Source organism: Chionomys nivalis, chromosome 14, assembly GCF_950005125.1.
Source record: "Chionomys nivalis chromosome 14, mChiNiv1.1, whole genome shotgun sequence".
Lineage (NCBI taxonomy): Eukaryota > Metazoa > Chordata > Mammalia > Rodentia > Cricetidae > Chionomys > Chionomys nivalis.
The window spans coordinates 43,098,436-43,122,742 of NC_080099.1; the positions used below are offsets into that span (position 1 = coordinate 43,098,436).

General features: G+C 45.4%; 1 protein-coding gene across 2 annotated transcripts in view; it reads right to left on the bottom strand.

Annotated features, from left to right (window-relative positions):
• The window catches only part of Arhgap26 (Rho GTPase activating protein 26), a 392,964-nt gene that overhangs the window by 75,182 nt on the left and 293,475 nt on the right, over positions 1-24,307 (bottom strand). For both annotated transcript variants that reach the window (XM_057788492.1, XM_057788491.1), the window contains exons 19-20: positions 16,238-16,376; positions 4,870-5,020 (exon numbers count right to left, since the gene is read on the bottom strand). In XM_057788492.1, coding sequence (XP_057644475.1) covers positions 4,870-5,020; positions 16,238-16,376 — 290 coding nt within the window. The remainder of the gene's footprint in view (positions 1-4,869; positions 5,021-16,237; positions 16,377-24,307) is intronic.

Here is a 24,307-nt window from a genome sequence, read left to right on the forward strand (position 1 = left end):
CAGACACTGGCCTTCTTTCTGTGATAGACTATCATGCTCAGGGCTAGACCCACAACTGTACATGACCATCGGGTTCCAGGAGCAAGATGTAGGAAGCTGGAAGGCATTTGGGTCAGGGCTTGGAAGTCATTTTCTGTCAATTCTACCACATCCTGTGGGCCCCCGACCAAGAGTGAAGGACAGCCAGGTTCTGGACACTTAGCTTTAAAGGATGGCGGCAAAGATCCTAACCCTCATTTACTCTATCAAAGGCCTACAGGTGGAGGAATAGGGAGTGGAACAGGGCAGTTCTGAGACTGGAGAGGCTGGAAGCCGCCCCCTGTTAGGCTCAACATGGGTTCCATGCAGTCAGTCTTCTTCCTTTCAAAAAGAAACGGAAAATCTGTACTTTCAAATACTACATGTTAATAGGTTTTCATTTTAGAGAATCTGGGACTTATAGAAAGACCACAAGAGTGTCCATGTGCCTTCCCCTCTCCCTTACTCCTAAGTTTCTCCGGGTATTAATATCTTGCTGTAGGATGCTGTTCTGATGGATGAAGCAATACTGATTCAGTATTATTACGCCCTCTAGTTTGTTTGGATCCACTCTTTGTGTCCTGTAAGGTTTACTGATTTTGACAACCCAGAGTATCTTGTATCCACCACTAAGGCGGTGTCAGATAGTTTCAATGTCCTGAAAATGTTTTGACCCTAAATCTTTACCCTCTCCCTGCACCCTTGGCAACCACTAATCTTTATCAGAGACTCCAGAATTTTGCATTTTTCAGTAAGCCATGTAGCTGGTATCACACTGTTGAAGTCTTTCCAGACTAGTTTCTTCGGCTGAATGATAATGCATTTAAGGCTCCTTAGTGGCTTCACGGGTCATGAGATTGCATTTTTTAAAATGTTCATCTATTTATTTAGTGTGCTTCTGCATGTATATGCAGGTAAGAGCAATCTTCTGGAGTCAGTTCCCTGTTTCTACTCTGTGGGTTCCTAGGTTAGAACTTACATCATCAGATCTGAGAGTAAGTACCTTCACCCCACGGAGCCATTCTCAGGCTCCAGTTTATGTCATTTTATTGATGAATGGTGACAGTTCATGGGGCAGAGACACTACACAGTTTATCCACTGACATCTACTGACAGATATCCTCATTGCTCCCAAGCTTTGACAATTATGAATAAAACTGCTTAAGAATTCCTGTGGATGTTTATGTCTATAAGTTTTCCACTAACTTGGTGAAACAACAAGAAGCCTGACTTTGGTCAAATGGTAAGGTATATTAACTTTGTAAGGCACACATGTGTTCTTCCTAAGTGACTGTGCTACTCTGTATTCACACCACAACGAGTAGAAGCTGCTACCATTGCTATCTTCACGAACATCGTTTGTTCTGGGATGCTGGCTGTGTTGATGACTGCATGGTATCTTTTCTTTGGTTTTTATCTCCTTGTGACAGATGATGGAAACATCTTTTTCATTTGCTTATTTGCTATCTGAACATTCACCACTGGTGAGGTATCTGTTCAGATTTCTTGCCCACATTTTAACTGTGTTTGATGTTTACTTACCCTTGAGTTTTATGAGATCTTTGTGACTCTTGGATACTGGTCCTTTATAAGATATGTGTTTTGCAAATATTTCTTTTTCCTAGTCTGTAATTTATTCCTTTGTGTTCTTAGCTTTATTTTTTGTAAGCTTTAGTTTAAAGGGAGTTATAACAATGTTTTCTTTCACAAATCACGCCCTTGACGTCCTAATGGAAAAGCCACCATCACAGGCGAGGCCATCTAGGTTCTAAGTTGTGTAGCTTAACATTTTATATTCAGAACTGCAGTCCACTTGTAGCTAGTGTTGGTGAAAGGAGAAGATTTGTGTCTAGATTAATGTTTTGTCTTTATTGTCCATTGCCAGAATGAAATCTGGGCTTTTGTTTAAAGTGTCTTGGAACTCCCCCGCCAGCACACCTGTTGCTAGGCTGTGCTAATCGATGCTGGATTATGTGGACTTGCTTGTCCCATCTACTGAGAGCTTCCCTAGCACCTGCGTAGCTCACACTGGCTCTACCGCATATTTCTCACTACTTTTATCCGACGCATGAGACCAGATATTCCATTAACACTGACGCTGAACACACTGACGAGCTGTGAGTCCCATTCAGAGTCTGCCCTGTGCCACTGTCTACCCTTCTTAGCTGAGTGTTAATTCGGAAGGGCAAGAACTCTGCTCTTCTGGCTTACCCTAAGCAGTTTGACTGAAATCGAGACACGAAATAGGCTTTAACAAGATCTGCTGACATTTGCTGCCCTGTGGTCCTCAGGAGAAGCCTGGCTACTGTAGGAAGCCAGGTGAGGAATTACCCAAGATTGATACACAGCGGCCTTGTCCTAGCATGGGTAGCAACTCTGACTTTGATGTTCAATTTAGCTTTATGTTCACACGCAAACCACAAAGCCTCAATGTCCTAAGAGAACTAGATGCATCATCAGAGAATCAATGGATCATGAGTAATAAACATGTTTCTTTCATTATGATTTCTACATGATCATGTTCATCAACCAGTGTGCAATGAAAAACAGGGGGAAGGATGAGAGAACTAAGAAGAACAGGCACTTCCCCCTAGTGACTTGATCCTCACATTATACCTAATTAATAGGCAAAGAGAATGATAATCTTCCAGTCCCACTGTGACCACATTTTTGTATTCGTCTACATCAAATACTTCTAAACATCTCAAAAGGAACAAAAATGGGAGAGGTGAAAGGCTGGGTTGGCACCCAGCTTGAACACCACAGCACCGTGGTGTGCTGACAGACATCTCAGAGCCAAATGGCTCCAGGATAGCAGTGACATCCAGCTGTCAGGACTGCTAAATTTCTATCTGTGGTCCATTCAGGCAGATCCCAGGCAGGAAAAACTGTGAAGGCAGGAGTCAAGAGCATGCTCTGGGCTTAGGAAATGGCCCATGAACCTGCTGCAGGGTTTCCAGGGACTATGGCATGGCCTTCACACAGGGATAAGCAAAGGCAGGTGCCATGAGCAGTTCTGATGCATCTGTCGTCCCTGATCCCCAGATCCACAAGAATCAGTCAGGGACTCACTTGGTCTGGGGCAGCAGTCTTGTGGGGAATAGAGCCAGACTCCTATTCAGTCTCTTCCAAAGACAAACAGGTACGACCATTCCTGATGTCACCCTCCATTCCTCGGAAAAGTGCTGAATTTGAACCAGGCAGGGAAGCCTTAGATTTCATAAAGCAGGCTAAATGATCCCAATAAACAATGAAAGCTGAAATCATATACAGATACCCTTAAAAGTATCCCAAGGCCCCTCTTCCAGGTTCAGCTTAAAAGACATATCCCTTTTGCATTTCGCTGCTAAACAATCTCTTGGTACACACTGTACTCAGTGATGACTCAGGGGGCCAAGTTACCAGCTGCTAAAAGCACAGATTAAAGACCACTGGTTGGTTTCGGCTGGTAAAATCAGGAGTATTAAGCAACCTGGGATAGAAATTCAACTTTGCTCACGCTGTGCAAGGAATAGCTGTAACATTCGCTAGGTTCACTAATTTAAACAGAAAGATGAGAGAAGCAAAGAAGGGGTAGGTTAGGAGGTGTGAAAGGGGATGGGAGCATGGAGTGGGGAGAGGGTCTGAATGACTAGGGAAGCAGGGGCATAAGAGCTTGAGGAAGCACACAGCAAGGCCAGAAGACTCCAAAGGCAAGTTCAGCTATGGAGAACCAGAGGAGGCTCTGTCCACAAGCTGGAGAAACACAACTACTCTACACTCTAGAGGCACTGGTCCACTTCTTGGCGAACAAACGCCTATGCACCAGATAGCAGGCCAGTAATTAAAGTTCCCAAAAGGCTATGATTTACCTCTGCCAACAACCAAGGGGAGCCCGACCTTGCTTAGCTCTAGATTTCACCTCAGCCTGTCGTTCCATTTCCTTTATAAACACTTCATAAATCAGTTTCGGGGTTGTTTTTCTCTTTATGAATTTGATATCCCTTAGTTTGCCTTAATACAAATATTGGGCCCATTTTGCAAATGACAAATATCTAAACTGGAGGGGGACCTGAGCATGCAGAGGGCAGTGAAAAGGTGCTTCTGCCCTGTATTTTCCTGAAGTTGGTGTCTCCCAAACAGATACAGCTGTCTGCAGAGAGTCTAGGGCTGAGCCTCAATCTGTTTTCACTGGAGAAAGGCAAAGTCAACTGATTCACAACACTTGTACAGCTGGTGGCCGAGTGTCCAGCTGCTCCGGTCAGAGCGCACATTCTTTCTGCAAAGACCCTAGCTGACACGATTTATGGGGTGGTCTAAGAAGCATGCTGAGCCATGTGTGTTGGAGTCACAAGAGAGAACTTTCTGGCCCTAGTTTAATCGTTTCTGAGAGGATTAGACAACTAGCCTCTATTCTTTATCTTGGCTACAAGTGCTCACAGCCCCAAATGGAGTGAAAAATGAAATGGCTCTCTTCCTTTTACAGTCTTCAGCGAGAGGTCATGATTGCACTACAGTTTGATAATGGAAGGCATGAAGGGTTACTCCACACTGACTGTTCTGTATGGAAGCAGACACAGAAGTAGCATTGAACATTTCCCAGTAACCAGCACAGGCAACAGCCATCCCCAAAGCCATCTCAGCAGGACAGTGCATCACAGAGCAAGGCTAAGAAGCAGTGTGTTAAGACTCTTCTTTCCAGTGATGATGCCAAAGAAAAATCTGCAACAAATGCACCAAGTTCCAAGTTCAGGGAGAAGGGTGGAATCATGGTCTTGGAACAATGATCCAAAGTCAGGTTGCACTGGAGACATTCTGGCAGAATGGGTGATTTGGGGCCAGTGGGAAGCAGACAGGGTCTACCATACTTACAGTGAACTGGGCCGAGTAGGTTTGATCACATCCAGGTTTGGGTCACTGGAGTTCATATTCGGCTGCAGGCTGCTGCTAGAATTAGGGATGCTGTTTGCACTTGAGGAGACTGATTCCAAACTGGAGTTGATGATGCTGTTCCTTTGCTCCTCTGGAGAGAAGAAACGACAAAAAGGCCCATATGAGCGCTAACAGACTAGGGAGAGACTGCACCCACACATACAAGAATTTACAAATAAGGAGACTAAATCGGAATATCTGAAGCTTTGAAAATGTACAGAGGAGCCAGGCATAGTAGCACATACTTGAATCCTTAATATTCAGGAGGTAGAGGCAGGAGGATTAATTAGTTCATTGGGCTATTCAAGTAAGACTGCCTCAAAAGCAAACAAGTCAACCAAACAATAAAAACAGGACATGGGAAAGAACAAGGTTTAAGAGTGGTAGTGGGGGTGGGGTAGTGAGGTAGCTCCATGAGCAAAAGCACTTGCCATCCAGTTCCAGTCCTGGGAAAGCACATGGTGGATGGATAGAATACGCTGTGCAAGCATCCACAGACACCCACAGACATAATCCCCCTTCCTCCTTCTCCTTACCCTCTTCCAAATAAATACAAAATGAAACAAAGAAAGAGTGGGAAAGGAAAGATCAAATGGGGAACAGGTCACATGAATTTTAAAGCAAAGTCCTTCCTTATGTTGAAGGGATGCACCCTCACACACACAACTTTAGTGTGAGCCAGGTTCTTTCCTTTAGACAGCCCTATTATATGATCTCACCTAACCTCTGCATTCTCTTGATTCACAGATGGTAAGGACAGCCACATTTTCGTTAAAACCTCTGCCTCTAACACTGCCCTAACTGCTTACCTCCAAACGCACAGCACATCACCACAGACTATCAATTTACCCACCAACTTCCTTAGAACTCAGCTGGACTAGTTAGGTAGCCACACTCTAGAAACATCTGTCAGCCTCTGGAGTCACCCACTGAGACAGGTGTAAGCAGTTTTGTGTGTACTGGCAATGGAAACTGGGTTCTCTATGAGAGGAGCCAGTGCTCGCAACCTCTGAGCTATTGCTGCAGCCTCTGACCTCAGAGTCCAAATGAATCTATGAAATGGGGAGAATGAGAACTGCCCTGTACAGCTCGTGAGCTGTCATGAGGATCAAGTGGGATCATATACTGGAATGTGTTTTATAAACACTGGAATACTGCTCAAAGAGAGGAACTTTCTGTTTCTTCTCATCTAAAAAACTTGGAAGCAGGAACTGAAAGACCTGGGGGATGATGCAGCTGAACGGCATGGGCAGCACGGGTGGTGCACGTCTGCCCCTTCCCTCATTCCAGACTCACTGGACAGAGCAGCTGGTGCTGCTGGCCATTATTCCATTTGTCATGAAATAAACGGTTAACTCTTCTAGAGCCTTTGTATATGAAGACATGCTGTATCTGAGAGAGACAGATTGCAATCACTGACGCGCTCATTTAGAGATGAACTATTTAGATGAACTCAATTCTCTTTTGGGCAATAAAGGAATGACAGCATTAAAAACACTTCTCTTTGGGGGCTTGAGAGGAGGCTCAGCAGTGAAGGAAGGAAAAGGAAAGAGGGGAGAGAGGCAGACTGCCCAGGGCCAGCGAGTGGGGCTTACGGAGAAGGGATAAGCCCTGTTACCCCAAATACCACAGAAGAGAAGGCTGAAAACTTCGAGGTGCAAGTTTTTCTGATATGCTGATAGTCTTGACTGAGGAAAAGCAAGAGGTGGAGAGGAATATAAAGATTATTCCAAAGAAAGGGTCGGGGAACAGAATCAAAAGCAAACTGCATGTTTTAATACTTACAGCAAACGACACCAAGACAAACTCTAAAGCATTTGGAATAAATTAAGAAATAAAGGGAAAATGACTCAGTAATGTCACGTAGGACGGGAGGCCCCTCCCCCTATGGGCAAATGAATACTTGCTTCTGAGAGAAAAGCAGAAGGCGAGATGACTTCCTCCAGTGAAAAATAGCCACACCTTCGCAGAAGGGAGCTAAGCATCTGAGTCCCAGGATGACAGGCCAGCTCTGGCATCCCCATCAGAAGCTAGGATGGAAGCATCTAGTTGCTGGAGGAAAAAAGATTATATGCTAGGGGACTTCAAACGAGAACAGCAACAGCTATGAGTCAAGCCAATGGGATCACAGAGGACCATGTGAATGACAGAGAGAGAAAGAATGCAGCTCTCAGGGGTGTTCAGAGCTGGCTGGGCCCCCGAGAAGGCTGGCCTTCCTCAAACTTGCTGTCAGTGAATGCCTCTTTGTATATCAGTCACCGAAAGCAAGAGCACAGGAATGAGGAAATGGAGGAATAAATTGCCAGTTACAAACAGGCGTCAGGAATGTGCTGGATGCTTTTATGAAAATATATTTTAAAGCACTTGGCAGCAGATATAGACTTATTCCTTAATGATATAAACTACCCAAGGGCAAGCATAGGCTTCCTGGCCACCCAGTGTCTACTGAAATGACCGCAGAGGTTCCTATACTTTCCTGTGAAAGAGCCCATGCCTTCTGCACACCAAAGTCCCATGAATGGTCACACATTAAATCACAAGTAGAAGAGAATAATATGCAATCAAAAGTTCTTCCGCTGGAACAGAGAGAGGTAGTTGTGTGGGACTGAATTTTGCAGGTGCTTCAGGCAGGGACCTTGAAACCAAAGCACTGGTGACTGTGGGCAGCCTTTCTGTTTTCTGTACAAATCAAGAGCGGAAAACACAAGTGTGCAACCAAATCACAGCAACTAAAAAGAGAAAGCCGCAGAGTAATTTTGGTGATGTTGTACTTGTTCTGGAGGTTGCCATGGAAACATGGAGGCTAAGCTCCAGCACTTTTCATATTTACTAAGTGGCTCCAACTCACTCTAATGGCAGCCCCATCCAGCACAGGAGGCGGGATCTGTTTATCACAGAGCCCACAGGCAAAGACTCAGATACCCAGAGCCAAGCCAAACGCACAGGCCTTGGCAGGCTTGAACTTGTCTGGCCCTCTCAACACACAGAACTGAAGGGTAAACACGAAACAAAGTCCTACGCCACTTTAAGGGATATTTCCCACTCTGCAGAAGTCTGTCAAAATGTGGGCTAATATGTCATTTTTCCAAAACACAAAACTAGAGGTTGAAAAGAAGGACTCACGATTCCTCACAGGACAAATCTCTCCACCCCACTTCCCCTTTCCAAGCTCAGACATGAAATGAGGAAAGGGAGTTGCCAGATGGAAGCTACGCAGAAGCCCTGAGTTCTACACAGGGAACAGAGGCACAAGCACAGCCCCAGAGGCGTTCTTGTGCGATAGCTGGGAGAGAGGTGCACTCTCCTCTGCTTGTCAGAGTTTTGCAATGAAGTCTGCGATGCATCATCCTGACAAGATAGGATGATAATGGCATGGCAGCTTAATGAATTCTGCAATAAAAATGACGAGCGCACAGCAGTTTCTGAATTTGCCATCTCTGGGAAACACCCAAGTACATGGGAAGCTTGGACTCAGACTTTGGGACTGTGTGGTGATTCTTTTTCACATCATAGCTTTCATGCCTGACAGCAGAGCAGAACAAGCCAGTGGAAAAGCCAAGGTGGTCTGATCTCATGCTGACTCTGTCTCAGTCCCTGTGATAAAAGTGACCATATAAATGGTTTGTATAATACGTATAGGCTTATAAAAACAGCAGCTTGAGCAAGGAGTGATGGTGTAAACAAGGGCCTGATGAGTGAGAAAGAAGCAGGGCCGGTGTATGGCTTGATCATTTGCGCAGCACCTGATACTGTGACTTTCACCAGCTTGCTGCAGGGAATGGCTTCCAGTCTGGTCCACTGTGGACTGGCTAGCTGGTGCACTCTCTGTAGTGCTCATAATACATTTCTCTTTGCAAAGGAAGGAAATGACGATAGAAGTAGATTTATGAAGGAGCGGAGAAGGCACCATGGCTGGCCGAGAGTGGAGAATGACTCACAGGGAAGAAGCGTGGAAGCACAGGAGAAGCCTGCTCCTGAGGCTACCCCCATACTGAAGGCTGCAGAGCTTCCACTTAATGGCTGTGCTGGGAACTGAATGATTAGAAGGAAACTCCCCAACACAACCAGCTTTGCTGTCTACCCTGCAGTGCACAGCAAGTGAAAAACTATAACTTATTTTTATACCATGAATCATTAGAGATTGGCTTGGGATAGTAAACAGATGATATAAGTAGGGAACGTTGTTTGCAATAAAAAAATTCAACACATAGTAAATATGCATCCTCTACAATTTAGAAAATATAGAAAAGCATATACATATACTGATATCCAGTATGTGCTATGTTGTAGCTATATCCATTTTTTGCATGTAAATATTCAATTATTGTGTTGCATATGGGCAGAGACAGATAGATGGAAAGACAGACATACACACACAGTATTAGCTGCTGTCTTTTAGCAGAGAGATCACACCACATCTAGTGCTATAGTATCTGCTTTGTCCTCGCAGTGGTAATGCACAGATGTAAGTCTATAACATCCTCTGCTCCACCCACTTGATGACCTATCTTAAACTTCCCCTTGTGTCTTATTTGTCTTCTACGCATCAGTTTTAAAGGTGACATCAACTGTTTGGTTTTTAGCCACACACAGTAACCACATGTAATTAAACAAAGAGCTACATCACACCTTCTGGAGCCTCTGTGACAAGAATCTGTGTGGACAAACACGTCATCTGCCAAAGCAAACGTGTGTCCAGAGCACTCCACATCTCCAAAGGCAACCTGAGAACTGGCATATGCTGCAGCTCTGACTGCTCAGAGAAAGACATTACATAAGCCTCTCAACTGTGTGAATTCCCAGTCATTTTCACAAGGAAGACACATATGAGAAGTATATAAGCTAAAATGTTAGACTCTCACTGAGCCTGTCTGGGAGAAGGTCCAGGATGCATTAGCAGAGCTAAAAGAATTAATCAGAGAGATAATCCCAGCAGCTAGTTAACATGATCCATATGAAACAATGCCCAAGAATCCATTCCTGTCCCTAATCCACCCCTACCAACCCTGAGCAGCGTGTGCCAAGGTTTCTGATGTGTTTGTACTTGAGCATTAAGGGAGCTGTTTCTGGAAGCAGGGCAGCTACATGTCCACGTCTGTCCCTGGAGGCCTCTCCTTTGGAATCCACAGGGCCATAGGGGGACTACATTCCTATTCAAGGGTAAGGGGACACTACAGCCTGGTGGTAATTATCATAATCACAGACAACAGTTTCTAGGTGTTTACTCTGTCCTACGCCTCCTGTCAAGAACTTTACATTCACTGGTTCATTAAAATGGTAATTACCCCCAGGACAGCTATTATTAGTGATCAGCTTTACAGATGAGAAAATGAAAGTATAGCAAGGAAGAGTAACACCTTCCAGGTGACAGGACTACCCGGTCTGACTGCAGGGCCTCACTTCACAGCCACGGTGCCAGCCCACTCTACGCCCTGACCGAGAGCCTTGGGTGCCCTGGTGATGAGAAAGCACCATCATTGTCAAGGTTGCCATGCCACTTAGCTACCGTTGTTGGTCTACCTTAAGTTAGTGGAGAGACCAGGGCCTAGGGTCTCCCGCCTCTGACAGCCCTGGAGAAATGGACCATCCGTATGTTGTTATTAACCTCCCTACAGTTTAACATACACCAAAGTCTAAGAACCATTGTTCCAAGAAGCTCATTTCAACATCTTTGTGTAAATACTAAAAATATTGGGGACAAGATCACTGTTTGCTGTCAATCTGCAGCCTCTTGGAGGAAATCACAAAGGTGTCAGCTCTTGTTGTAGGCTGCAGGCTCTCTCCGGGCCCCTGGCCCTACTTTCCATAGCCGGCCTACTGAAGTACAGTTTGGTGTTAGTGTCCTTCACTCAGAGACACCAGTCCCGTTTCTGCTGGGAGGTGATCTACATGGAAACCCGGGGGTTAAACAGAAATCTCCCTTGCTACCATCCGTCTGGTAGCACAGCTGAAACCCTTCCTTCCATCTGCTCAGAGGTGATCACCAATGAGAGCGCCTTGGCCCAGTAAACTTAAACCATCACTGAATGCACAGTGCTTTTAGCAGCACTGGGGCTGGGTCTGCAGGGGAGGCTGCCACCTGGCTATAGATTGTCAGTTTGCATATTAAAGAACTCGTTCAAGATGGCTCAGCTGGCCCCTTAGTATCCCTGGAAGCTGGGACAGATGGCTTTTGCTGCTTCTGTATCTCAGCTTAGCAAGGTTTTCACTTCTATGGCTCAAAAACTGATGAAGGTCCTTCTGTAAAAATAAAATGGCATAGGGAAGAGAGGACATCTGGGTGACAAACTCGCTCTCTGCTTAGTCTCATCTCAGATTAACTGCCTATGATTGGCTGCTGAGTGTTACCTCATAGGCTTATCAATTAGAGGTATGAGAAGGAATAATGATGGGCTTAGCATGACGGCTGGCACATTATTTGAGCTATCATTGTTGCTGAGTGAGGCTCAAATAGAGTTTGGTCTCAGGAGTTCTTTATTAAATACATACGTTCATTCTTCCATACTAGTTACCTAGCCTAATGCAATTTAACTTTCAGATTCATGAGGAGAACAGCAGATACTTGCTCTTCCAGATTATGCTACTATAGTCTTCCCTAATCAAGTCGTGTCTCCCAGGATCTATCCCACAAATGGAACTGGAAATCTGGGTCATGAGTGGTTCACAGTAGAGCTTTGAGGGATGGTGACTGGGTAGAAATTTCCTACTTTGTTGCGGGTAACCCTGAGTGCATCCTCGAGTATAAATCTGAACGGTTAAAATTATGACATTATACACAGGGACCAGCATGGGAAAAAAAAACAACCTTAATAAGTTACATATTCCTATACAGAAGCATAGATAAAGAGAGGATGGAATTTTATAGCGGAACTCTCGTCTACATTCAACATGAGGAAACTGTCTTTCCACAGCTCCACTACAACTTACAGCTCTGCTTAGGCAGTTTTGTTTTGTTTTGTTTTGTTTTGTCTTTTTGGAGACAGGGTTCCTCTGTAGCTTTGGAGCCTGTCCTGGAACTAGCTCTTGTAGACCAGGCTGACCTCGAACTCACAGAGATTCGCCTGCCTCTGCCTCCCGAGTGCTGGGATTAAAGGCGTGCGCCACCATATCACAGACCTCTTCCTAGTCTTTTCCCAGATTGGAACCCTCATTTCCTTCAGTATCTTTCTCAAAATTCCCCCTTTCACAAGACACTCCTTGACCAGCTACAAACAACTCTGCTTGCTAGTCCCTCCCCTCGCCACTGTACCATCCAGCGGGTGTCTGAAGATCTATGTGTCTTGCTATAATGGCTTCTAAATCTCATCACTCCCTTTGCTCTTTTCCAGAGTTCTCGAGTGACAGCTATGTCCATGTAATCCCTAGACCTACTTCTACCACATCGTGCCTAAGCCTTCAAACTGACTGCTCCACCAAGGTCAGAGCAGGAGAAACTCTGCCTCCTCATCCTGCAAAGAGGCTGCTGTCATCACAAATGCAGCCTGTTTAGGAAAAATGGAAGTCAAAAGTCATGTGCACGGGCCTGGGTGAATTGGTCCACTCATGCAAAAGGAAAAACTCCTCCTGGAAAATAAAATGTATGTCTATGAGCTCCATCTAGCTCACGAGACACTTCCACCGGACACTTCCATGAGTCAGAAGTGAGGGTGCTAAGAACTATGAACTCTCAATGTGACTTTCAACTGTCCTCTCAAAAGGAGGCCAGTGACAACACAGGGCCGTAAACACTGGCACGGATTTACCCCTAGGAGAAAGGAATGGGCCTCGACTTCTGTGGAGCAGTACCCTTGAAGAGGAGTGGTGGTTTACGGAAAATAACTGGAACCTCGGAAGGAGTTTCCTGAGCTTTCCTGCTAGGAATCTCATGGCAGACAGCACAGGGACCGCCCAATGCAATGCTGTCACACTGCAGGTACTGCAGAGAAGAAACAGGAGCAAACGAGGCTCAACAGAGATCAGAAAGACAGACAGACAGAAGAGGAAATGAGCCTCCGAAAAGCAGGATTTGGAAGGTGTGAAGACAGAGGAGAAGTTGCATGCCTGAGCACCCATGTTTACCACAACCAAGCTTTCAAACAGCATATATTCCCTGGAAGACGGGACAGTTCAAGGTCAACAACAATTACCATTATTGTCAGAAAAGCAGTGAGTGTCCACTGCTAATAGCTCAGCTCAATTCTAGCCAAGTGAATAAATTAAAAGGTTGGAGTTGGTCAAAACAGAAAGCCAGGTGTGTGGACATTCCACAGGTGGCCCACAGGCAACTCTGAGTTGGAATGTGGAAGAATGTCTTTAACTTAGTAGCTAGGAATTTATTTTATACATAGTACAGAAAAATGTAATGAGCACATCAAATTTGTGTTTTCAGACTTTTGAAATGCAAGAACTATGCAAAGAAGTGGGTTGCCTGAAGATCAATATAAAATGTGTTAAATGAGCCACACTCACAAATAATGTGGTTGTGGCTGAAACAGTAAAAGGAGGTTGCATAAATGATTACAATTTGGGAGGCACCGAGCTGGGTATGTGAAAAGGTTTTATTTGAAGGATGCCAGTCTGTGGAAGTATGCAATTTGCTTCCACAGCTTGCTCATTTACCCTATAACTGTATTTTCACTCCAAAGGGTGCCTTGAGAAAGCTTCCTGCATTTGTCCATAAACTGAACGAGAAGAGGGCTGAAGTGTGTGAAAAGATTACGGTGCACTGTCACCTACTGGTGACAGCAACATCCCATTTCCTGGCCCAATCCCCCTTGCACCACCCAGCCCCTAGCCCCTGCTAGGTGCTTCCCACACCAGCCTGGGCACTATTCCAATTTTGAAGAAGAAAATAGATGCTCAAAATGCACTTACTTTGTTTATAAAATGCACATAGTTTTATATTAACATACACCATCCAAACAAATGCACACAAAAACAGAGATATACACACACGTGCAAATTTTTCTGTTGAAATGTCTCTTGCAGAAGCTAGACCCTCTGGTAAAATTCAAGCAGGTAGAGACTGCAGTCCTGTTTCCTATCACTGGAAGGAAGCTGTATTGCTTCATCGTCTGCACCCAGGACACGGCAGCTTGTTCTGCTGCTTAGACAGGTCTATTTTCACAGGTCCTTAACTGTTGGCCTCTGCCTCCTATGACAAATGCTAATCTTGAGTCAAGATCTAATTGATTTTCTTCTCATCTCCCTCTTGTCCCTGAATGCTGTAAAGTGTGCTTCAGGATGAGGTCCAAGGCTGCTGCTGCTCTAGGCTGACCACAAGCCCAGCACTACCCAAAGCCTGGGAAAATGACAGAAACAGTCTGCCCTGTCCCCGTCTGCACTGTACACTGTTTAGCAGGAAACCTTAGGTGACCGGGTGCTCCTGGAAATCTGAGAAGCACATTACCCTGTAGCCTGATGCCTCATTCCCTCAGCAGATGGGGATGAGGTCAGCCCTGTTCCAAGTGTTCCCTGGTACATGCAGAGGAGTCCAAGTTCTGAGCGGACTATGGGGAGAACGACCCCCACCAGATGTTTAAGAAGAACACGGGCTACTGTTAGAAGGGAAGCCAATGCCAGGGTAGAGTCCAACATGTCTGTGTCCTAGGAACTCTTCTAGGAATGAATATGAAGAAACGTCTGAGTAGAGAAGAACCAATTTAAATATAAGGATGGTAAATATAACGAAAGTTTTACGTATGAACGCAAAGTGTTTGCTGCAACCCAAATGGTGCTAACTCCCAAGGTGTGATCTTACTGTGAGAATTCAAAGCGTCTTTCAATGCGGCAAGGTTTTGAGGGCAGAAAAGGTTTGAGTTTATGAATTATGGTAAAGAAGGTCTTTACTTTGCAATATAAAAGGGCATCAAAAGGAAAACAATATGAATGCAGATATGAATCCTTTCCTCCCTAAGGTAAAGTAGGTCCCTCCCATTTCTGTGCCTTTGCTGGAGTTCATGCGGATCTGTCTTTGTCGTCGTCATCATCGTCCCAAGTATATACTGAGAAAGTGCCAAGATGCCTACAGCACCGAACGCACTTTCATTTTCACAGCAGCCCTAAGCTGTGCAGAAGAGCTTGAGGCCTCGATTCCTACACTGCAGCAAGACTCCTGTTACAGAAACTCAAGAGTAGCTCTACATTTTAGAGCCAGTTCCTGACCTTAAAAAGATCCTGGAAAACTACTGTCCCTAATGTCAAGAACAGCAGGTGGAGGTCCTGAAATGTTAAGATATCAAAAGTCACCCACAGTCTTTCCACTGGGTCAAGTCAGAGCGTTTTGCCAGGACACTGTTCGACTTCTCTTTATATACATCACTCCATAAAACTAGTTGCAAACGCTGAACTGATTTTCTCACCAAGTTTGATTTGTTACAGATAAGGTCTCATTTTCATATCCCTAGACCATGAAGGCACCATGCATGTTGGAACCAATCTTGGTGTCTGTGTGTAGCCGCTTTATGCCAGATGCTGTAATGCATTAATTTTGTTAATCCTGAGGTCTTCCCTACAGATAAGCAAACTGAGGATAAAAGAGGTAAAGTTTGGTCGTGCGGTGAAGCTGGTATAAGAACCAATACTAGCTAACCTCCAGTAGTAGGTCATGAGGCCTTTATTCCTATAACATATAAGCAGATTGACGGATGAACTGTTTATTTTTTGTGCTGAGGCAGGCTCGTGCTATGTAGCTTTGGCTAGCCTGGAACATGCTATGTAGACTGGGCTAGCCTCAGACTTGCAGGAATTCCCCCCACCCCCTGTTGCATCTGCCCTCTGCCTCCTGACTGCTAAGGACACAAAAGTTGAAATATGACTGCATACTTTAGGGCCTTAATCACTGAAAGAACTCAGAAGTCCTGAGATGAAAAGGTCTGGACATTTATGGTGAGAGTTCTCTTCTACTTGGAATAGAGAGGAATTATTCTCTAATTCAGGAACTAATTCCACATATTTTAAAGTGCCAACAGAGAAAAGAGTTTAAGAGTAAGCAGAAAGCTCTGTTTCCTACAGGCACAGCCTACTTGAACATGTGACTCCCTCCAGTAATAGTTCCAAACCGAGTCAGGGGAAGGAACTGTGAGACCTGCCAACAGAGGAGGGACCTTGGGTGATGCCAGAGCCCAGCTCTTGCTGTGCAGTAGAGAGAGCAGGCTCAGCTTCTTGGCCAGAGACCTGTGCCTTTCTTTCTCAGCAGTGGAATCAGACAAGACACAGAGTCTTCTGGATACCAAAGGCCAGAAGCACACAACAAGGATGTCCACAGCAAGCCATGGAGGCAGTAGGGATGTCTCCACATACCACCCTGCCCTGGGCAGCAGAGACTCACGTTTTTCTGTGGATGGCACAGCATGGAAGAGCGTCAGGGGTCTCTCGCTACAGGATGGGGGCTTGGAGTCGCTGCTTTTCTTCCTGGAGAGGTGTAGCTGGGCGTTGGTGAGGGGCACATCAGGCACGGTGTTGAATATCTGCATAGCGGGTGACAAAAAGGTTATACATTTCTGTGAGCTAGGAAGAAAGCACAGGCCTGAATCATGACCAGGAGCTTGGTGGTGAGTTAGAATCAGCAAGAAAGGATGAGAAAGATCCCCAGCATTTGGAGGCCTCCACTGAGACACTTGTAGGAACCGGTATGGAGTACTTTCTCCAAGAACGGATGCCAGAGCTCACTTCCCCTTTCGGTTCCTTCCACCATAGTCTTTACGGATCTCCTCTGAGCTAAGAAAGGGGAATGGAAAACAACAGAGATCATCTAAACCACTGTCCGCTAACAGGGAAGGTTTTTACTGCCTTTATCCAGAGCCAATTAATCCAGTGCCCTTCCTTCCTTCATTTGCTCTCCTCCCCAGTTATTTACAACTGCTTCACTATTTTATCTCAGACCATAAAAATATATTTAAATAATGTGCGCAAACTGACACAGAACAGGAAACATGTTTCCTCCTCACCCACCATCCTCAGTGGAAACCGCCTTCCCCTTTCAGCGGCTCTGTGTTATCTGTGAAGGTGTGCTTTACCTTATTTCAAAGAACAGAGGCGGCTGACCCTGATAACACACGCACGCACGCATCTATGCATATACGAATTTAGAAAATGTAGAAAAGTCTAGAAAAACCCTCACAAGTCTATTATTTACAGATTATAACTTTTAGGAGTTAGGTTTTGTAACTTTAAAAGGTTTTAAAAATCATGTAGTTATTATTTAAGAATGTGTGTAGTTGTTACTTTTGTAACTGCTGTGACAAATTCCAGGCAAGAAACAACTTAAAGGAGTTTGACTTGAGATATAGAAGTGCAGTATATCCTAGTGTGGGTGTGAGGGGAGAGTCTACTGTAGTGTGGGTGTGAGGGGAGAGTCTATCCTAGTGTGGGTGTGAGGGGAGAGTCTATCCTAGTGTGGGTGTGAGGGGAGAGTCTATCCTAGTGTGGGTGTGAGGGGAGAGTCTATCCTAGTGTGGGTGTGAGGGGAGTCTACTGTAGTGTGGGTGTGAGGAGAGTCTATCCTAGTGTGGGTGTGAGGGGAGAGTCTATCCTAGTGTGGGTGTGAGGGGAGTCTACTGTAGTGTGGGTGTGAGGGGAGAGTCTACTGTAGTGTGGGTGTGAGGAGAGTCTACTGTAGTGTGGGTGTGAGGAGAGTCTACTGTAGTGTGGGTGTGAGGAGAGTCTACTGTAGTGTGGGTGTGAGGGGAGAGTCTACTGTATGTGGGTGTGAGGAGAGTCTACTGTAGTGTGGGTGTGAGGAGAGTCTATCCTAGTGTGGGTGTGAGGGGAGTCTACTGTAGTGTGGGTGTGAGGAGAGTCTACTGTAGTGTGGGTGTGAGGGGAGAGTCTATCCTAGTGTGGGTGTGAGGGAAGGATGCAGCCCATTATAGTCTGGAAGTCATATTGGTGGAAGTGTGCTTTAGAGATTTGCATTGGTATGGATCTTGCTCTCATCTGTGAATCTACCCCTAAATACATAACACTTTATTATACTCAAAAGGGGGGCGGTGCTGCAGGAAATCCTTCAGCCAGTAGCCTTTAAGTTACCCACCCACTTGGGCGCGGCCTCCTACAAGAGGAGTGGCTCACAGCCCTGGCAGCAGGAGCAGGAGGCAGCTTGCTCCCATCTCAATGGATCAGAAATCACAGAGACAGAGACGGGAGGAAACGGGCTTGGCTATTAATCCCGAATTCTGCCCCCCCGGGGACCACTTCTCCCAGCTATGTCCCATCTCCCAACAGTTCCATGGACTCCTCAAACAAGAGTTTCAAATGCAAACCCGCAGAGAACACTGCACACTCAAATCACAGCAAGGTAAAAAAGTGAGACAAAAATCTTCCCAACTCTTAACGTGCCTTACTACAGAATGTCCTTATCTCTACGGCCAGCACTTACATGGTGCTTGCCATGGAAGGAGCTGCCACTTACTGCAGCTCCTGGGGTGCTGGCCGCAGCTCCTGGGGTGCTGGTCGCAGCACCTGGTGTTTCACAAGCACTTCACTCAGTGCTCAGCCACTCTGCATAGCTGCTAATGTCCTGGCATTTTATAAAAAACCAACGCCTACGGAAATGTAGCTGTCACGTGGATAGATATAATTATCGAAGATAGCAAGGTAACATAGGGCCCTTTGTTGCTAGACTCCTCTGTGAATGTGTATGATAATAACACCCATTTGAACAATCGGCAGCTTATTTGAACACCCACTTTACAGCGGCACCCTGAGTGTTGACAGTGAACGAAACAAATGGGTCTCCGTTGGGCAGAGGACTTCCATTCCAGTAGCTGTGATTTACTAAGTGTTTGCTACCCCAGGCCTGGAGCTGAGAGCTTTGTGCGATTCTCATCTAATGCTAACCACATTTTCCACAGCTGAGGGTATATTCCTCACATACTTTTACACCCTGCTTATCTCACATAATATTATAGGGCGCTATTCTCCCTGCCATAGAAAAATCTTCAAAGATGATTCATAAGGATTTCATAACCTCCTCAACTTTCCTGAGAGACTAAGAGAGACTGACTCTTTTGGTGTCCTCCCTTACACAGAAGCATCAGCCTCCTGGCTGCCCTCTTTCCAGCAGTCATAAGTCACAAGAGGACGGCATCCCTTAACTTATGGCTCAGGGTATCCCATAACTGTTCTTCGTATGGCTCTCATCTTCGTGTGTGTGTTTTAAAGCGACTCCCAAAAGTTGATATGCAGAAAGCCAAGTCACAAGAATTATGAGAGCTTCAGCTGGAACAGCTGCTCTCCTTGGGTTGGCAGGCCTGTGGTCCTGATGATGCCAGCCAGCCGGTTAAGCCAGTCTCACTCCCAAACACAGCTGTCGGGAGGAAGGTAGCATTATTCCATGTTCCCTAGTAGATTCAAACTTGAAACAAGATAAACTGAATGGATGGATAGAGCTGAGATCAACTGAGACAGGGGGTGGGAGATGGAGACTTAAAGGAAAAGAAAACTTCATCTCCAGGGCAGCCAGAAGCTCTGACAATAGGCTGACTGATGCTATTCACTTCTGCTGTCTCTTGGAGCCTTTGTAGTGGAAGAAAATGGAAAGACTGCAGCTACCACTGAGCCCGAGTATGCACCCTCTGAGACGCTTTCTTTTTGCTCCCCCGACCATGCCGAGCCTTGGCCACTCTGAGGTGACATCTCAATGAGTAGGATCATTGACAGTTTAAAAATGGCTCCTAGATATGTGTGCTTATACCTGCTGAGCTCTGAGCTGGGCATCTCACATGACTCCTCCCGAAACTGCAGGTTAACTCAGCATAGGGCACAGAATGACCATTTCACAAGAGTATCTCCTACCCTGCCCCCGACTCCCGTGAGGCCACATGGACCAGAAGTGAAGCCCTGGGGTTGCAGCAGCCAGCCATCCTCTCCAGCCAAACTTCTAGAAACCACAGTCTCAGTCCCATGAGAACAGATAGTTCCTTAGCAAGTACTGGTGTCTCTTAGTACCCTTCTGCCTCTGGCCCAGAATGCAGTACCTTTAGCAATCCCTTGAGAGCATCTAGACATGAATCCATAGTTAAGGACAGGCCAGGTCCTTAACCTGCCCATGACTTTGCCTCTGGCCTCCAGATACTGTCTTTCTGTCTAAGGAAGAGTGATCCATTCACTGTCCACTACAGTAAAAGGGGAAAGACAGCAGATGTGCATTTGAACTTCAGCTGACAACAGCACTGAGAACATCTATTCTTTCTAGAACTGTAGTAGAGATCACGTTAGGCACAGACAGATGTATGAAAAAGTGCCCTGCAAACACAGCAGGAAGGGACATGGGGGCACATGGAGGAGGATCTGTCCCTCCGCATCTATTATTTCCTCTAAAAGTTAAGTGAACAGACTGGGACAGTTCTATAAGGGAATTGTCACCAGGGTAGACACAACAGCCCCAAAGGCCAGTTCTCTGGGTCTGATTAGGAGGTAGATACAGGCTTCTGAAGAACTCTGTCAGGCTGATCTTAGGATCAGATGCAATACTTTGTGCACAAGAGCACACTGCAAGACGTAAAGTGCCAGATACAGGCTCAACACGTCCTGGCTGCAAGGGCTTTCCTAAGTGTGAGGGCACCTTTGTAAGGGAAGCCACCTTGATGCGGACATTCAATAGGAAGTCGGGGTTGCCATGGTGTTATAGGACCAATCTGCATACTCAGGAGGTTCAGGCAGGAGGATGGCTCCAAGTTCCACTCGAGGTTGGGCTACACGGTGAGTTCAAGGCCTAGGACACATAGCAGGAGTGTGGGAATTACTATCCACATGACTGTTGCTCATGTAACTCGGAAATCCCCACACATGCAAGCGGATTTTCCGGCCACCTCTGACCGTGCCAAGCTTTGTCTGTGCTCAGAATTTAAGCTGGAATTCTGATGCGTCTGAATTACACAGCTCTGTTGGTTACTCCAGTTCTCTTGCACGAACGAAGTTCTCTTTGGGTTGTGAAGACTGTCGTACAAAGGACCCTGTAATCTACAAGTGTCCACTCATATAGTCTACAAGCTCTACCGTGCGGTGGGAACAACGTACTCATTTCACAGAGACTTTCCAAATTAACACAAAGAGGCGAGTCTCCCTTTGTGCCCCAAGTGTCCTGTTCAGGCGGTCTCACTTAATGAACTAATTCCAACTTAATCAGGAATGCCTTACACATAAAAGGCAGGAAGACTGTGACCCTGCTGGGAGTCAGTGGAGAATAAGATTGTAAAACAAAAAATACAACTGCGGGGAACCTTTCCAAGTATCCCCAATTCCAAGTTCCCTGTGAGTGGCATTAACACAGCCATAAACACCAGGCTGCTTCTCCTCAAGCCAGGCAGCAGAGGGTCAGCGCTGGCCTCTGAGATCGGCTAGTCTCGGATAAGCACTAAGTCTTGACGGACACTCATACACCACCGCCAAACCTTACCATCCACGATAGCTACCCTACTGCCATATCATCATATCAAATATAAAAGTAATTTGGAGGACTGGGATGGGGGAAAAGCAAACAAGCCCTGAAGCTAGACAGCCCTGAGTTCAAATCCTGGCTTTTCCACCTACTAGCTGTATTATCTCCGGGAAGGTCTTTAGCTCCTCTGAGCCTGTTTCCTTTATAAATGTGATCACACTACACCTCAGATAAAGGACATAAAATGTGTAACATTACGCTGGTAAAGCACAAGCAGGAAGTGTGATAGTATAAATGACAACTAAAATTCATTTCTTATCATGCAGTTATAGGTATATGAATTAAAGGCATGAATTATTTCCTTCACAACAACTCTATAAGGGAAATGCAGTGATTGCCATCTTGTAGATGAGGAAATTGAGAATCGCTAAAATTAACTGATGTGTTGTTCAAGGTCACACAGCTGGCTAGACAAGGACCTAGATAGCCTGCCTGACTCAGGGGGCTTAGCTAACTGTGTCTTGTGCGTTACTGAGAAACAAATGTCAAAACATAAAGATCACAAGTTTTGTGGACTAACCGATCAGATTTCAGGCGTTTGTTAGGTCTTGAGCAAATTATATAAGCTTCCGATTGCCAAACATCCCATACACAACAAGGCCCAGGACCTTGCTGAGGGCTAAGGCACCTGGTGGTTTGGCCTTGGCTGTGAAAAGGACACTGCCGTATTCAGTAGAAAAAGGAGACACATCAAGCTTAAGAAGGAAATAAGTCGATAATGAAAAGGAATTATTTGCAGTCAAGACACAATAATTCAATTTGTAAGTGTAAATTTAATTACATTCTTTGCAAAATATCAGCATTAGCTATCTGAAGCAATGCTAGTATCTGATGTTCTTTATTGCCATGTGCTACCTACGGAGTTTAGGGAGTCTGGCTCCTTTCCGGCCATCGTGATGCTGCGGAGCCCGACACTTGTTGCGGAATTTGTTCTTAACTGTGCTGCACATACATCTTTACACCTTTTCTAATCCAAGCTGTCCCGTGCCCCACAATTTAAAAGGATTAGGAGTCTCTCTATAAAGTGTGCCCTGTACTCTTTATTATGCGCCGTGATGTTTATAGGAGGAAAATGAGGTCATGAGGAAGAGCTTCTGAGTCTACAGCTGCAAAGGAGCTGGGAGGACAATAAATCACACCCAGTGCAAACAGCAGGTTAGTTAAGGACTGAAGACAGACAACTGTTCCTGAGACACAAATCCCTCAGGGTCTTAGGTCACAGGGATCTAGCTGAGGGAGGGAAGGCCTCAGCTACTCTGCTCACTGCATCTGTGAGGCGCCCTGCATAGGGCAAGCTTGTGAGTCAGGCAAGCCACCTTAGGTCTTGTCCTTAACTGCGAAGAAGCCAAATCCAGAGGCTGTAGCTACAGAGAGGTTTGTTTTAAAGGACAGCTGGAAATCCCAGACTCTGTTGCTATCAGAGTTTTAGCAGCAATCAACAGTTTGGAAAGTAGTTTGGGAACTTTTACTTAAAACCTCTCAAAAGGAACCAATTATCTTTAGTAACTAAAAACACACATAAGGGAACATGGGGCGGGGGAAGTGCTGTGATTTACCCTATCTCCAGAAAGAGCCCATTTCCCGCTGCCTCTGCTGATAGAGAGGAACTATATACAAAGCCACATCAAATTATAGTCTCATTGGAAGGGTATTAAAGGAGCTTCCCAATACAAAGGACTACTAGCCCACCTAAAGTTAAATAGGGTAATTATGTGCTCAGATTGATAAACTTACTACATTAAGAAAGAGCATCCTACACAGCACTTGGGAGAAGGGAAATGTTCTGAGAGAGAGCAGAAGCGCTGCATCCCACTGCCCAAGCCCATCTGTCTTATTTCCTCAGGGTTACAAAGACAGGACCAAAGGAACAGAAAGATGGCTTCAGTGAATCCAGGCACACATTATCATTATTAGTATCAATTTTGCATATCAAAAAATGTGAAATACTAAGAAAATAAAAAGCAAATGGCAAAAACCTGCCAGTTGCAGATTTATCAACTGCATATTAATTGATATAAATTTGTGTGTGCAGTAAAACAGTAGTACAATTAATGGGGTGCCATCAACATTTTTTTGCAAAGGCAAATTAAAGCAAGATTTGAGTTCCAAATGGACTCGAATCTCACTAACCGCATGGAGGGTGACTTATTTCATTGGAAATACGTGCTGCACAGAGCTAGAGTTCTCGGCTTGGGGATTCAGTAAGGTCACCGATGGTTGCTAGCTTATCTCTTTGGCACATGAGATTAAGAGTTAACAGTTGTTGAAAAGGATACATTTCTGAGAGCTAACAGTTTAAAGATCTCCTCTCTTATCTCCCCGAAAGCCCACTGATGGACTGCAAAGTAACTCTCACAATGTACAGACACTAATAGGTCCGGAGGGTGAGGATGACACAGCATGCCACTCGCGGCGTGAGTGCACAGAAGTCCTGCCTTTCCTCCAGAGCCGCAGCCTAAAGGAATGTCATACACTGTCACAGAGCCTAAGGCGTCAGCCCTACCAATATGTGCTGGACCTTTAGAGTGTAACAGTCACAACCAGCCTGAAGCTTCAGGCTTAACCAAAGGCATAAGAAGGCAGTGTGTTTTCTTGACACGGCTGTTCATCCTTGACATCGAAATCCTGACAAATTAACCTTTTACAAAGTAATTAGCAGAAAAACTTTAGAAGAAATGGTAAAATTGTCCGAACTCTTGGGTATTTTAGATAATAGAATATTTTGTATTTTTATTTCTAAATAGAAATGAGTTTTTGTTGTTGTTGTTGTTGTTTTTGTTTTTTTGTTTTTTTTGTTTTTTCGAGACAGGGTTTCTCTGTGGTTTGGGAGCCTGTCCTGGAACTAGTTCTTGTAGACCAGGCTGGTCTCGAACTCACAGCGATCCGCCTGCCTCTGCCTCCCGAGTGCTGGGATTAAAGGCGTGCGCCACCACTGCCCAGCTTAGAAATGAGTTTTAT